This window comes from Sus scrofa, chromosome 8 (genome assembly GCF_000003025.6).
Source record: "Sus scrofa isolate TJ Tabasco breed Duroc chromosome 8, Sscrofa11.1, whole genome shotgun sequence".
NCBI classification, from domain to species: Eukaryota; Metazoa; Chordata; class Mammalia; order Artiodactyla; family Suidae; genus Sus; species Sus scrofa.
This window is the reverse complement of record NC_010450.4, coordinates 4,376,519-4,391,496: the sequence shown is the minus strand read 5'-3', so window position 1 is coordinate 4,391,496 and position 14,978 is coordinate 4,376,519. Positions and strand designations below refer to the sequence as shown.

Below are 14,978 nucleotides of genomic sequence, written 5' to 3'. Positions count from 1 at the left end.
CTGTTGTTAAGAAATTCCCAGAAACTAACATGTGGATGGTATTTAATGCTGCCAGTGGTCTCGGGGCTGGGAATTATAGCCTCATATGAGGAAGCTGAGACTAGTGAGGTTTGGTGACCTGCCTGAGACCACACAGATGATTGGGCAGAGCAGGGTGGGAGACCTCTGCCCCAGGGGCTGAGCTGAGAACAAGGGCTAGCCTGTCCTCACCTTGGACAGTGACCCCTGGCATTTGGCCTATTTGTAAAGGGCTTTCCCTTCCGCCAGGATCCATGGCTCAGGGAGCGATGTCCCAGCTACCTGGCGTGCTGGCTGCCCGCCCTCGCTGCAGCCCCAGGGAAGAAGCCAGGCCAGCAGAAACCCAGAGGCCACACTTTCCACTGCACAGCCTGTCCCTCTGTCTCCAGGGGGCTGTGATGCTCACAGGAGCCCCTTGGCATCTGAACGGGGATTCAGAGGAAGCTTTGTTTTGTTTTGTTTTTGCTTTTTCTAGGGCTGCTCCCGCAACATATGGAGGTTCCCAGGCTAGGGGTCCAATCGGAGCTGTAGCCGCTGGCCTATGCCACAGCCATGGCAACGCCAGATCCGAGCCTCTCTGTGACCTACACCATAGCTCACAGCAACGCCGGATCCTTAACCCACTGAGCAAGGCCAGGGATCGAACCCACAACCTCAAGGTTCCTAGTCGGACTCGTTAACCACTGCGCCATGACGGGAACTCCGAGGAAGATTTGCTTATGTACCTGCTCCCCCAGCAGAGGGCCCTTTGACTGGACACAGGAAAGGTTGCTGGGAGACCACTTCTCATCTTTCCCAGCATGGAAGGGGTTCCCACTCAGGCCTCCCTGTGCTGTGGGGCAGAGGCCAAGCCCTGGTCCAAGATGGGGCAGGGGGATGAGAATCGGGGTAGAGAAGGGGGAGGGCTCTGTGCTTCATCCTCCCTCCCAGGCCCCTCCTCAGAAAGCGGCACCACCACCAGGGCCCCGGGCTGCACGTCAGGCCACATTCTGCTTCCCCGCCCTCCCATTCAGTAGCTAATGCTTCTGTCTCTCCTGGCCCAGGAGCTGCGCTCAGATGCCCGCCCTGGACCAGGCCCCCTCCCTGGTCTCCCCTGTCGTGTCCCCACACACCCTGATGGTTCTTTCACTACCACCGCCCTGCATTTCCTTCTGCTCCAGGCTCAACCCCAGCCCTAAGCCTGGCACTTGTTCAGGCCCTGGGGACCTGCCCACGCAGCCTCTGGTCTCCTTCCTGTGTCCGCTCCTCAGAGGCCCTCCCAGCTGCCTGCACCTTCCTGGCCACACTGCCGCCTCCTTCCCTGTCTGCCTGCCACCTTTCCTCCTGCGCAGTCCCTGCTCTGTTTCCCCCTCCCTTCACCCTTGCCCGGCTTCTCCTGCTTGTCCCCAGGGCTTGGTCAAGTCCAGGCTGAGTGTGGCCCCCTTCTGTGCTTGCGGCCCCCAAGTATTCCATCCTTGCGGCTGTCTGTTTAGGTGTCAGGCTTCCCATCGCGACTAATTTCTCGAAGGCCCGCCGTGCCAGGTCCTCTCGGGAACAGGGAGGCCCAGCAAGGGCCCAAGCCCGCTGACCCACAGCCCAGCTCGACTCCCCCTTGGTCCAGCAAGCTTGGCACGTTAGGGAGAGCCGGAATGTTCCTTGGTGTGGCCCTTAATACTCTGGGGCAAAAATAGGTATCCGGGAACCTCCAAGGGCTTCGTGCCCTTGTCTTGAGGAGCAGCTCTGCCAGGTGGCTGGGTCCTGCTGGGCCATCCAAGCCGGAGCGGACATCCCAGAGCCCACGGACCCCTGGGCCTCTCCCCTCGGCTCAGTCACAGACAGATTTTAGAATAACGTTTTGTTGTAATTCCAAAACTTTGCCTATCCGTTAGAGAAAATTAGGGAAATACATTTAGAAAGGGAATAAATTTAAACCTTAAGTAATCTCTCTACCCAGAGATAGCTAGTGTTACCACTGAGGGGGCATTTTCTTCCATCTTTTTCTGCAGATAAATTTTGCTTTCATCCTAAATAGGCTTGGGGTAATAGCTCCTGCTGCTTTAACTCCTACTTAACAGCGATATGCAGACACTTCTCTGTCTTCAAACCTTCTCACACAAGGTTGCCGTTAACCGCCGTACAGTGGGCACCATCTGGGCTGTGCTTTCACACCTGCCCCCGGACGGTGCTGGGAAGTACAGGCCTGATGGACGCCCGGGCGGTGCTCCGTAAGAGCGAAGGCACGGAGGTCGAAGCGCATTGACGTCACGGAGCAAGAGGGGTGGGGTGGCCCTGAAACCCTGGGTGTCCCTGGTCGTTCCCCTGGGCTGGGATCGGCGGGTGGGCGAACATCTTTAAGGCTTCCCGTGGGGGCTAGTTTCAGAGGTGGATCCCCCCCCCCCACACACACACCAGGGAAGCAGAGTGGGGCCGGCCTGAGCGAGGGTTAGGGAGCTGAAGGCCACATGCGGTCATTGCCACGTGGCAGTAAATCCATGGTCCCAGCAGCCCTCTCTGGGGGTGGCAGCCCCTCAGCCGAGCTTCATGGTGCTGGCATTCTGTGTTTTGATGGGATAAAAATATGCCTGAGGGCTCATGTGGAAAGAATGCCGGCCACTCTGGTTTTCTGGATCTAACAGCCACAGGTTCCGAGCTACCGCTCCGGCCGTGGGGCCACAGTCGGGGTGGACTTGCCCTGCTCGTAGGCATCGGAAGAGTCTTGGGGTGGGGGCTGGGGTGGGGCAGGATGCAGCTGGTCTCTTCTGCAGTTGGAATTCGGGGGGCCAGAGGGAGGGACAGTGAGAGGGGCGGCTCTGGCTCTTCCCCACCCCAGGCCGGGCTGCCTAAGGTACCACGTGGCAAGGCAGCAGGTGCTCAGAGGGAATGCGATACAGACCCCGCCTTCAGGGGCCCCAGCATCACAGGAAAGACGCAGGTCAGAGAAGGAAGGACTGGACACCACGTGGTCCCTCCACCGAGAGGTCACCTGGGAGCCTTGCTGTTCCCCGGGCCAGGGCAATGGAGCATTTCATTTGTTTTCAAATAACTAACAAGCCCTTTGACCCAAAAAGGGTTTGGCTGACTCTTAGGGAACCTGAAAACGAATCCCCCTTTATTTTTATTTTGATTGTAATGTCGCATGCATAATACTTAGCCCAGCAGGCCAACCAGAACCTGTGGTTTCCTGAAATTCCCACCCTAAAATGTCTCTCAACTGAATCTGCTTTTATTTAGCATCTGGGAGAAATGGCGTGGTTTTTGTGGGTTTGGTTTTTTTTTAATGTTTATAGTTTACAGATTTGCTTTCTCTTCCTTCCCATCCTTACTCTTCACAGCACCCCTAGATGGCAGGCATTTCATCCCACTTTACAGCTGGGGAAACTTGAGAGCCCGGGAGATTATGTAGCTTCTAGTAAATGGGATTCCTTCCCTGTGTTGCCTCTGGTGGGAAAATTGTGTCCTGCTGGCTGGGGACCGTGCTGTCCCTTCTGACCTGGGGCTTCTCACACAGGAGGAGACAGACGAGTCCTCCTAGACCACCTGTGGCAAAGGGAGGGCGCTGAGGGAGACACAGCCTGAGTGCCGTGTGGTTACCTGAGAGCAGGTGATGCAGACAGGACTCAGGGCAGAGGCAGCGGGGAAGCTCGCAGGTGGAGGCACGTTGGGCCCTCGACCTGCTCAATGTCTAGGATTGGGCCTGGGGGAGGGGCGAGGGGCAGGACGGGACTCTGCAAGAGCTAAGGCCTGAGGTCAAAGGACAGCAGGTTGGGGAGAGGAGGCATAATGGAGGTGGGATGGCAGACGCAGTGGGCAGAGTAAGAGAGGCCGCTCTTTCAGAAATCAGCTGTTTCTGAGCCAGAGGCTCTGTGGATCTGAATTGCAGCTCCGACACACTGAGCCACGGGGCCTTGGGCAGGGGTCTCATCTTTCTGGACCTGAGCTTCCTTATCCGAAAGGGGTTGTGGGTTGAAGGAGGGGCCATGTCTCCATCCAGCACACCAGGGTGGCAGCACGTCCCTCTTTGCGGGTCGGGCCACGGGAGGACCTGAAACCCTCGGTAGGAGGTGCTGAGGACAGCACCTTCCCGACTCGCTCGCTGCCCTCTTATGACTGACGGAGGATCCCTGACGTAGGTCAGCTCCCAGGAGGCCAGCTGCCCTCTGCCCCTCCCAGAAGGTGGCATTTGATTCCGGGGCAGTGGGAGCCACGGGGGTGCTGAGCTAGGCCGGGGGGGGCCCTGCGTGGTTGGTCTCCGTGGGCCAGTGCCCTGCACACACCACGGGGTTCTGTCTGCTGAGTCACCCGCTGACTTTCCCCACCCACCGCTGGCCATGTGCCACTGTGTCTGCACGTGCCGCCAGATGAGGGCTTTTGCAGAAGTTGCTCCTTTGTCTGGTTCCCGGAAGCCTGGAGTTTGGAAACCGCGCCGAGCGCTGTGTTGGTTTCCAGGCAGGTCCTTGGGGTTTGATGCGTTTTTGGTTTGCAGCCAAGGAGATGTTTTAAAACAAGGGCCCGTCCCTCGGAGGGAGGAATGCACCGATTGAAATCTCTAGGTCCTTTCCCGGACACGGATCCCATCTCTGGGGCCCCTTGCTAGCTGGGAATGGAGCAACCGTGGTGGTGTAGCCCCAAGGAAGTAACACATGGTGTCCTGGCCACCTCTGACTCTTCCTGTGACAGTGGTGTCCAGAGCTGTGCCAGGCACCCACCCTGGCCAGCCCAGAGCTTGGACCTGGGCGCTGGGGCTGCCTGGGCACCTGGCCCCTGGTGCTCCCCAGTTTCACGTGTCCTCACAGCGTCCCCAAGCGTGAGACGATTGTCCCCGTTTACAGTGGAGGAAACTGAGGTACAGAGGGGGCGTGGCCTGCTCAAGGCCACAGAGCTGGTGGGCACAGCCAAGGGCACGGGCCACATCCCTCGTTGCCGGCCTTTCCCTGGCCTGCGTTCATCTTCTCATCTCACGAAGCAGATGGACTTGACCTTGAGGCTGTGGGGGGGTGGGGCATGGCGTCCTTCGGGAATCTGAGGAAGAGCTGCCCGCATCCCCCACCCTGCACACGGTCCTGATACTTCAGGGGCTGCGTCCCCAAAGCCCACCTGGGGCCCCTCTAGGATCCTGGGATGGGGATCTCCAGGGGTGCTCAGGGCCCCTGCCCGGGGCTCGTGCTTGCCCCGAATCCTGTCAGCGGTTGTTCTGCCGTGTTGCTAAATGGCATTATTGACTCATCGGGCGCTTTCCCCACAGAGGACTCTCTGAAATCTCTGTGCTCTCCAGTCTGCTCCAGTCGCCAGTTCTGAGCCACAGCCCCCGTCTCCATCCTGCCACATCGGGTATGTTCATACCTGGTGGCTCTCAAGGGCCCTGACTTTTGTCCTGTGGTTTGGCAGCGTGGGGGGCTTTGGAGTTGGGCAGGCCTGACTGCACCCTGGCTGTTTCCCCTCCCTCCCCCTCCTTCCCCCCCTTCCCCCCTCCCTCTCTCTCCCCTCCTTCCCCCTCCCCCCTCCACTTCTCACTTTACTTAACTTTCCTTTGTGCCAGTGTGTTCGTGTTCTAGGGCTCTTAAGAGAAATGCACAGAAACTTGGTGGCTTTAAACAATAGGAATCTATTGTCTCAGAGGGGCGGGGGCAGGAGTCCTTCGTGGAGGATGTCGGCCGGGTTCTGAGGGGGAGCCCCCGTCCCCGCCTCTCCCGGCCTTGGGTGTTCGTGGCAGCCATCTTGGCACCCCTGGCCGGCAGCTGCCTCTCTCCTTCACGTGCCGCCCCCTCTCTGCGTGCCCCCCTCTCCTCATGAGGACGCCTGTCGTTGGGTTAGGGCCCACCCGGATTCAGGGTGGTCTCATCTCAGGATCCTCAGTTACACCCGCAGAGACCCCTTCTTGCCTGGCACAGCCGGCACTGTGCCCCGGGCTCACGCGGACCATCTCACTGAGTCCTCGGGACGTTGGCATCCCCTCAGACACACACACCCGCGGTCCCGCAGCGCGCACCTGGGGAGGCGGGGGCTCAAGCTGCAGCTCGTGACTGCCCTGTGACCTGTGACTGCTGTGGGACCTGCCAGGCCGGCCGGTCTCGAGGGCTTTCCGCCCTTGGTTTCCTGCTGTAAAGTGGGAGGCGAATGAGATGACACAGAATGCTGGCAGCCCCCTCCGCTTACCCAAAGCAAGAGGCCAGCACAGCGGGCTTGAGCAGCCTTGTGCGTGTCTGACCCTCGGCTTTTCTTGCCACAGGATGGCCTCCCCGGCCCCTCCACCCAGCCCCTCGGGCCCTCAGCCCTCCACCTCCAGCCCCGCCCCAGGCCCGCTCGCGGCTCAACGCCACCGCCTCGGTGGAGCAGGAGAAGAGCGAGGCGCCCCGGGCTGCCGGACCCCAAGCTGGACCTGGACCTGGACCGGATGTGAGGGATGCTGCTGCCCCAGATGCGCCCCGGGCCTCACGTGCCAGGAGCCAAGAAAGAGTGGACAGGACAGGTACGTGGTTGGGAAGCCAGACTGGCCTCACTTGGGGCTGTGCTAAGAGCAGGGCTGGCACGTGGTCCAGATGCCCCTGTGAGGTCCTCCTGCAGGGCGTCCCTGTGGCGGGGGCCACCTGCGCCACCCAGGACCACGGGCTCCCACCTCGCAGCGGGCTTTGGTCCTAAGTTCACACGCTCGGGCTCGGGCTGTAGCAGACGTGGAGTTTCCTTATTTTATTTATAATCAAATGCACCAGCTCCCTTCTGCTCAGGGATCTGGTGTGTGGCTGGAGGAAGGCTTCCCCTCCCACACCTCTGGTCCTGCCCAGCACTCGAGGCAGCCCACGCTGTCCCCTGTCCACCACAACCACTTCTCAGGGGCCATCCGGTCAGGCGGCCCTGCTTGGTCTGGGGCGCTCATGCGGCTACTCCCCTCGGGGGCCGGCTGCCACCCTGGAACACGCCTGGGCCGGACCCAGGTCCCTGCCGCCCTCTGGACCACCATCGTCCATCCCCAGGCCAGGCCGCTAAGTGCTCCCCCCGCCCCCCAGGCCACTCCTCACGTTTCCACTTTGTCCATGAGGCGCCTCCCAGGGCAGAGACCAGAGGGCGTGAGGACCCGGGCGGGGCGGGCCAGCTGGTTGTGGTGCTGACATAGGCAGAGGGGCCCCAGGGCTTGGCTTGTTCTCTGTCCACCTTCTGTCCACCTGCTGCTCCTGAGCAGGGCCCTTTGCTGACCCTGAGAGGCCATCAGTGGCCCAGGTGAATCAGACCTGTCCCCTGTCTCAGGAGCTGAGGGAGGCATAGGCCTCGGGGGCACAGAGGTGGCTCTGCACTGGGGCTGGGGAGGTGGGCCCCTCCTTTCTGGCAGAGATGATGCCCGAGCAAGAAGTAGCCTGAGGGGGTGCATGGCATGGGCGAGGGCCAGAGGAAGAAATGGCCCCGCCTGGGGTGCAGAGGGCCCCAGACCTGCCAGTGACGGGGTGGCGACAGGAAAGAATGGGTCGGGTGATGCCGCACCTGTGTCTGACCTGCGATTGGGCTGCAGCAGGAGAGAGTGGTGGGGATGGCAGGACTGGCACCGGGCAGTACCACGAGCCTCTCATGAGCCTCTCCTTCGTGCTCTGGGGGCTGTGGTAGGTTGAAATCCTCAAGCCTCACTGTGACTTTCACGGAGGCGGCAAAGGGAGGCGCCCCAGGCTCTGGCCGTGATGTTTGGGGAAAACACAGCTGCTCTCGGCGTTGCCTTTTCTAATACTCCACCCAGGGCTTCCCATACATCTGTCTGGTTCTCACAGAGACCGACCCTGCAAAGCAGGGACCTTGGTTCCCTGGACTGTTTATCTCTTTAAGTGTCGGGGCCCCGAGGTGGTGCAGGAAGGGCCGAGGTGGCCGCGGTGGGACCCTCGGCTGGGCTGGCGGCCCTGAGTCGTGTGTCCTCGAGGGAGTCAGGAGGCCCGTGGAGCCTGCTTCTGCACCTAGAGAGTGGGTGGGGTCACAGCAGCCACGGGGAGTGCGCGTGCTGGGCCCTGGTGCTCTCAACGAGCGTCCCGCAGCCCCGTGCAGTGCGTGGGATGTGATGCTGAGTCAGGCCCCTCGTTCCACAGGTGCCTGCGTGGTGGCTGGCGGGGAGGGTCTGTGTGGAGTACAGAGCTCAAGGTGCTTCATGAATGTCATCATGCCTCCCCCCACCCCCACCCGTAACTCTCTTCCTTCCCATTACTCTGGCCCCACTCAGTCCCGCTTCGTCAGCTCAGGGCGTGTGTGTCTGGGGGGGGGGAGGCTTGGTGACATTTGTGTGTGCCTCCAATTCCTCTCTCTGTGGAGCTTGTGCTGCAAACCGTGTGTGTGTGTGTGTGTGTGTGTGTGTGTGTGTGTGTGTGTGTGTGTCTTGTGTCTGGCACCACTGTCAGGCAGGACACCGTAACTCTCTCCTGTTCACAGGGGCTTCCTCTCCCCCAGGTGGTCGGTGTGAGTGAGGAGGTCCCCAGCCACACGCCCCCTGTTCACACTTACCTGGTCACGCTTGCCCTGCCCTTCTCCAGCTCACCTCGCCTTGATCGCCCCAGCTCAGTGCCCCCTCCAGCCCACACTGAGGCCCCAGGCCCGTGGTGGTGAGCACCTGCGGGGCGCACCTGCTGTGTGCACCTGAGACCTGGGGGCTTTATGTGACCCTTACAGCAGCCCGAGAGGGAGGCTCTATTGACCCCGCTGAGAGTTGCCGAAGTGGCCGGTGCTGAATGCTGGGCTCGGGGACCATCCTAGTCTCCCATCCACGCTGCCCCCTGCCCCTAGCGGAACTGCAGGGACCCCTAAGCTCGGATGAGGCGGGCCTGAGCTGCCTGCTCAATCACACTGGACTCGTGTGCACTTGACCCCAGAAATGCACCCACGGGGCTCCTCTGACCTCCCCACCGCCTTCAAAGATCACCACCGTCTCTGCTTTGTCTCCTAGGCCTCTGGGCAGGCCAGAGCCTGATCCGGAATCTCGGTCCAGCCGCAAATGCCCCAGGGCTGCGGGGACCGGGGCTGGGAGCGCACTTGGTTTCAATCTGGGTGATGCAAACAGCCCTGGAGGATGGACCGAGACAAGACGGCAGGTTTCAGATAAGAGGAGTCAGGAAACAGATGTGGTCCCTGTTTGCCTTCTGTCCCTGAGTGGGGGGGGGAGTATGGCGCCCAGGCTGGGCAGCTTGGCAGCCTCGGGGTCCCAGCCCCCCACGTCTGGGTGCTATTTCCCTTTCCTCCGTCTCATCGCTGCTTCTGAATTGGACACTGCAGGCCCCACCCTGCCGGCCCTGCACGGCTCAGAGAACATCGACGCGGGGAGGGGTTTGGGCGGTTTTAATTTAATTAACTCACTTCTTCATCCAGCAGGGGTGTGGTGAGCGCCAGTCAAATACCAGTAGGTGACAAGAGAAGGAATATAGTCCATAGCACATTCCATGCCAGGCGCCACTTGGGGTCCTGTCCGTGTCACCCGTCGACCCACTTCTCCAGCAGCTTCCAGGACAGAGGTCAGGTAGATGGTCCTGGCCTCCTGCGGCAGGGGGGAGGTCGAGATGTGAGCGCAGTCTGGAGTCGGTGCTCACCCACCCGGGGCCTCCAGTGGCAGTGGTGACCACAGCTTGCACCCTGGGCCTGTCTCTCCTGTGTCCTGGGCTCAGAGCCAGGGGCCTGTGCACGAGCAGAGCGGAGATGGGCTTGGAGCCCAGGCCGTCGCCGGGGTGGAACAGGGGGGCGAAGGCTCAGGCGAGGGAGAGACGAAGTCAACAAGTGCTGTCCTCGGCGAGCCCCAGGCAGGGGCCCCGGGCCACGAGGCGCCCTTTCTGCCACATGCATGGGCCCGGGGATGACCGGCCCACAGGAATGCCGAGTCCCTGAGGCCTCCAGCTGCTGGTGCCCGGCTGGCATTCACTTAGGCACGGCAGGCCCACAGGCGGAGATGGTGGCCGGAACCCTGGGCTGGGGGTGCAGCCTGCCAGGAAGCATTCACCCCACATTGACCAAGGGCCCACCCAGTGGGTACAGGAGATGGGGGGCCAGGCAGAAGGGCCCACCTCTGGGAGGGAGACCCCAGGGGGGGTCGGTGAAGAGGGGCCTATGGGTGCGGGGCACACCGGGCACAAAGCCTCCGAAGCCGGTGGCCCTGGGCAGGGGTCAGACACGAGGCTGAGAGGGTGCCAGCTGAGTGGGGCCTCGAGGGTCAGAGCAAGGAGAATGGGTGTCCCGTGAGCATTGGAGGGTTTAAACCAGAGGAATGTGATGTCTGTCACAGGGAGGTGCCCGGGCGGAGGTGGGGGTGGCGGGTGGAGAGGGCCCTCAGGAGGCCGAGCTGACCCCAGGCCTCTGGCTGGAGCCACCAGGTGGGCAGTGGTGCAGAGCTGGGCGACGGGTGCAGGTGCCAAGGAAGGTCGGGAGACCGTGTGTGGTCAGGACACAGCGCGGCGTCCCCGCTGTCCTGGGGACAAGTCACAGCCAAGAACGACTCAGGTTCTCCTTGTGCGCCAGCTGTTGGTGCTTTAGGAAGCTCTGTGCACACGTTCTCTTATCCTGACCCTGTTTGAAGCCCTGGCCCCTCTGGTCCCCGTGCTCACCGTGGATGAGCTGTCTTGAGGACAGATGGCAGGGGCAGTGCTGCTCTCGGGTCTGGTGGCTCCCTGAAACCATGGGGAATTTGGCAGCGTGCCGCCATCCCTCCCCTTTAACCTCCTCTCTGCATTCCAAGGCTCAGGAGGCACCGCCTCCAGGAAGCCCCTCCCAGCAGGATTGATGACTCCCCCCGCCCCCCCTCCTGGGAGCCGCGCTGTTGGAATGCAGAATGCCTTTGATGCCTTTGTCCTCATCTGGCCCCTTTGGGTGGGCAGGAGGGCGGGGGTCCTGCCTCATTCAGCTCAATGCTCTCAGCTCCTAGTGCTCAGGCCGGTGCTGCTTTGAGACTGTGGGCAGGGTGAGTGATGAGGGGTGAGGTTCATGACCCTGCTCGGCCTTGGGAAGCTCAGACCTCCTGGCTGAGACCCCTGCTCGGAGCTTGGCCAGTCCCCAGAAGAGACGGGGTCCAGGGTTGTCCTTCCTGTGTGCTCGGGACAGCTTGAGTCAGCATCACGAGGCTGAAGGGACGCGCTCCCTTGTGCAGGACCCCCCACATCAGGTGACCCCAGCTCCCTGTGAAGGGACACTCCCTGGACCTCCCCCCCACATCAGGTGACCCCGGCTCGCTGTGAAGGGAGTGACCCAGCTGCCCAGGGTGGTCAGGAGGGCATGTGGGGTGCCCTGGGTCCTTGTCCCTCTTCCCTTCACTGCAGCCCCACGTGGGGGCGTCAGGAGGACCAGGGTCTGTGGGAGGCCAAGGCCAGTGAGAGAGGAAGTGGGGGGCGGCCTTCCCTGGGGGCAGGAGCGCGGCCTGGCAGTCACTGCAGGCTTCTCTTCCGAGCCTTTGGCGTCCATTCAGCAATTTAAACAATGCGCTTCTGCAGATCTGACCGCGGCCGCCCTGCGCAAGTGGAAGCCAGCTTCTCCTGCTCCCAACCGTCTCCAGGAGCGCTTCGTGCGGGTCGGAGCTGGCAGGCCCTCGGGGGGCTGCTAGGAAGGGACGCCCAAGTCTCCCTGGGAGGTCCTGCCGAGTGGGGCCGTGACTCGCTCGTGCCCCCTTGTCTGTTCCTGGGCAGGATCTGCTCTCAACAGGGACAAGAGCCAGGCCGTTGAGTCTCCAGGCCGCGCGTCTGCTGTGTTCCAGGGCCTTCCAAGGACCTGGGGGGACAGAGATGCACAAGCCCGAGTCCTGTCCCTCCTCGGTCCCTGCCCATTCATCCCTTCTGTTCAGTGTTTGCTGAGCCGTGCCCGATGCCAGGGGACGGAGATGCGTCAGGCCTGCTGGACACAGATCGTCTCGTAAAGGCCAGTGGGACCATGCCAGACACTGTTCCAAGCGCCAGCAAGAAAGTGATACACCACCCCGGGGAGGGGACGGGTCCTGGGGGCTCCAGTTTGATGACAAAATGAACATCATTTGCCAATTCAGTGTGGCATGCAAAAGTCTCTCCAATGCTTGGGATCCCCTGGAGATGAAGAGTAGACAAGGTGGGGGTGCGTGGGCCCCCCGGATCCTCATGGAGGTGGGGAGACTGCCGGGGCCCGCCCTGCAGCATCACTGTGCTGCTCTGAGACTGACAGAAAGCCTTTGCAGAGATGGGCTGGAGTCAGGAGGGGATGCAGAAACCCAGGTAAATGGACATCAGCAGAAACGCAGCAGCGGGGTGCTCATTAGTTGCGTTGGTCCGTACAGTGTAGAGTCTCCGGGGCTCAGGCGACATGACCGGGATCTCCCCCCACCTCTGCTTTCGCGGGCCCTCACCCTCAGGCGAGTTCCCCCCAAGCTCCGGGTGGCCTCCAGGGCTCTGACCTGACATCATCCGAAGTCCAGCAGCAGGAGGAGGAGGCTGCTACCCAGCAGCCAGCACAACCCCCCGTCCTGAGGGGTCTGTGTCCACCCCTGAACCTGGCCATGTGGTCGGGGAGATGGAGCCGGCTGGTGGGCGGGGTGGGCTTGCTGCACCCACCCTGCCAACGGAGGACCGGGAGTGGGGGAGGGTGGTCCCCAAACGGGACGTCAGGTTCAGGTTAGGGTTAGGAAGCGGCCAGGAGTGGGGTCAGGCCTGCAGAGAACACGTGCGTTCCGTGGTCCTCCGTGTCCATGTGCCACAGCCAGCTTCTGATGGTGGCCTTCTTGGCGCTGGGCAGGAAGCCCGTTGGGTTTTGCCTTTGACCTGTGTGGAGGCTCCTCCTTCGATGGGAAAAGCCGGAACCGCCCGCCAGGTCTGCATCTCCGTGGTTGTGCTGCTGCCGAGTGGAAAGCAGAGTAACGGGGAGGCGAAGTGTGTTTCCAGAGAAGTTCTGTGTGGGGGGGACTTCCTGAGATGTCAGGCTCTGAGGCACTTCTGTGGACAATTAATCGCAGACAGAGACATCTAAGCTTGAGCCTTCCATGGTCTGACTTAAAAAAGGACCTTGGACTTGTGAACTCGCCAGAGGGGCCGGGAGGTGCAGCATCAGTGAGCCGGGGAAGCCCTGGGGTCGGCGGAGAGGGGACCGGGGAGGGCGAGGAGCGCCCGCCGGGCAGGCCAGCTCTGGACCAGGCCCCGGGCACCGAGTGTCTCGTCCTTCCTAAACCTTCCCACCGGATGGACATTGACAACGGGTAGAAAGTGATGCTAAGCGCGGATCACGCGCAGGTCGATGCCTCTCCAGACGCATCCCCTTCCCTGCCAGCCCCCGCTTCTCTTTGCTCTTTTTAGTCCGGGCCCTTGGCCAGAAAGTGCATGCCAGGGGCTGGAGGGAGGGTGACAGCAGCCAGAAGGGAGAACTGACCTTGAGAACTCAGGAAGCCCGTCGGGGCCACTGGGGAAGGGGCGGACTCCTGGGCCCTGAAGCCATCCCCGGTGAGGTCCCCGGAAGCTCAGCGAGGAAGCCCAGCTCGAGCTCTGTAGGGAGAGCTGTCATCGTGTTTGTGAGCCGTCCATCCACCAAGAGGGCCACAGTGCAGGTGTCTGACCTGCGAGTCTTAGGATGAATTTTCCCTTTTGAGGCCCCGCCCCCCGAGCCACCACCGTCCTGCCCCTGTGCCTCCTAACTGGATGTGACCTCTCTGCCATTGAATCTCTGAGGTGTCACCTAGGACCCCTGCGCCATTGCCTCCCCCTGGGCCCCTGGGTGCCATAGGCTCAGGCACCTTGCACTTGGGCCGGCCCTAAGCCTGGCAGAGCTGGTCTGGGAAAGGCCCGGATGAAGGGGTAGGGAGAGCTGGCCATTGGGTGGCAGTGCTGAGACTGTTCTTGTCCTGAATTTGCCCTCCGTTTCCCATAACGTCTAGAAAGTGAGACTCCGTTAAGTCCTAACCAGCACCTGTTAGGTGGTGGGAACACTCCAGCCTCATTCCGTGTTATTGTGACGTCCTGCCACCTGCGGAGGTGGGGTGTGGCAGTGGGTGGAGGCAAGGCCCTGGGTATTGGCTGCTTACATCAAAGAAAGGAACTTCTAAGAAGTGGGGGGGGGGTTGTTGGGTTTTTTTGGTTGTTTTTTGTCTTTTTGTCCATTTTTTTGGGGCCGCGCTTGCAGCATATGGAGGTTCCCAGGCTAGGGGTCCCATCAGAGCTGTAGCCACCGGCCTACACCACAGTCACGGCAACTTAAGATCCTTATCCCACTGAGCAAGGCCAGGGATCGAACCCGCAACCTCATGGTTCCTAGTCATATTCGTTATATTCGTTAACCACTGTGCCACGACAGCAACTCCAAGTAGTGATTTTAACACAACTTTTTGTTACATTACCCACTGCCTGTGAGGTCGTTGTGAATCAGTGAAGTTATGTGATGCTTTTGTAACTTGGGATGACTTTTTACAAGGTAAATACAGCATGGACTGTGTCACGTTTGGGCCCTTGGACCTAGTAACTCGCCTGAAGAGCCTGTGTCAGGAGAATGACTCCCCAAAGAAAAGCTCCATCCGCAGAAAGCTTTGTGGCACCATTTTCTGAAATGAGCAGGAGTGGGGGTCCCCTGGAGGCTCGGTGGAGAGGGGCGGCCTGGACTCCGGAGTGTGCCTGAGACGGGATTTCCGAGCCACGGAAACGGGCCGGTTCACTGCAGAGCAACCTGAGAAACTGGCTGTGATTCATTGTTACTAAAAAAACACACATCAAGGTGTATGTACAGTGATCTTGAACTCCCCAGATCACGTGTGTATGGACGATAGTCTCGGAAAATGTGGATTTGGTTTGTTTTTTGGGGTGCTAGGCATTGGGGTGCAGGTTCTTGATGTAGGTCGGGGGCTTTCAAACGCAAGCCCTCGGATCTTTCTCGAGCCCCAGGTCAAGCCCGAGCTCAGCCGCTCTGGCTGCAGTGAGCTGAGGGGCCGAAGGCGGGAACTGGCCCGTGGCTGTCACTGTCCCCAGCCTCTGCGCCAGCTGGGAGCAGCCCCCGAGGCCGCCCCGGGCAGTTTGCCGTCCTCCAGCCCATGTGCAGCGGCGGAAGGC

The 14,978-nt window shown here is 61.1% G+C and overlaps 1 protein-coding gene across 1 annotated transcript in view; it reads left to right on the top strand.

Annotated features, from left to right (window-relative positions):
• Positions 1–14,978, top strand: part of WFS1 (wolframin ER transmembrane glycoprotein) — a 42,508-nt gene that overhangs the window by 13,689 nt on the left and 13,841 nt on the right. Inside the window, 2 exon segments of the mRNA XM_021100808.1 lie at positions 5,240–5,325; positions 6,224–6,463. Of these exon segments, the coding sequence (XP_020956467.1) occupies positions 5,240–5,325; positions 6,224–6,463 (326 nt within the window).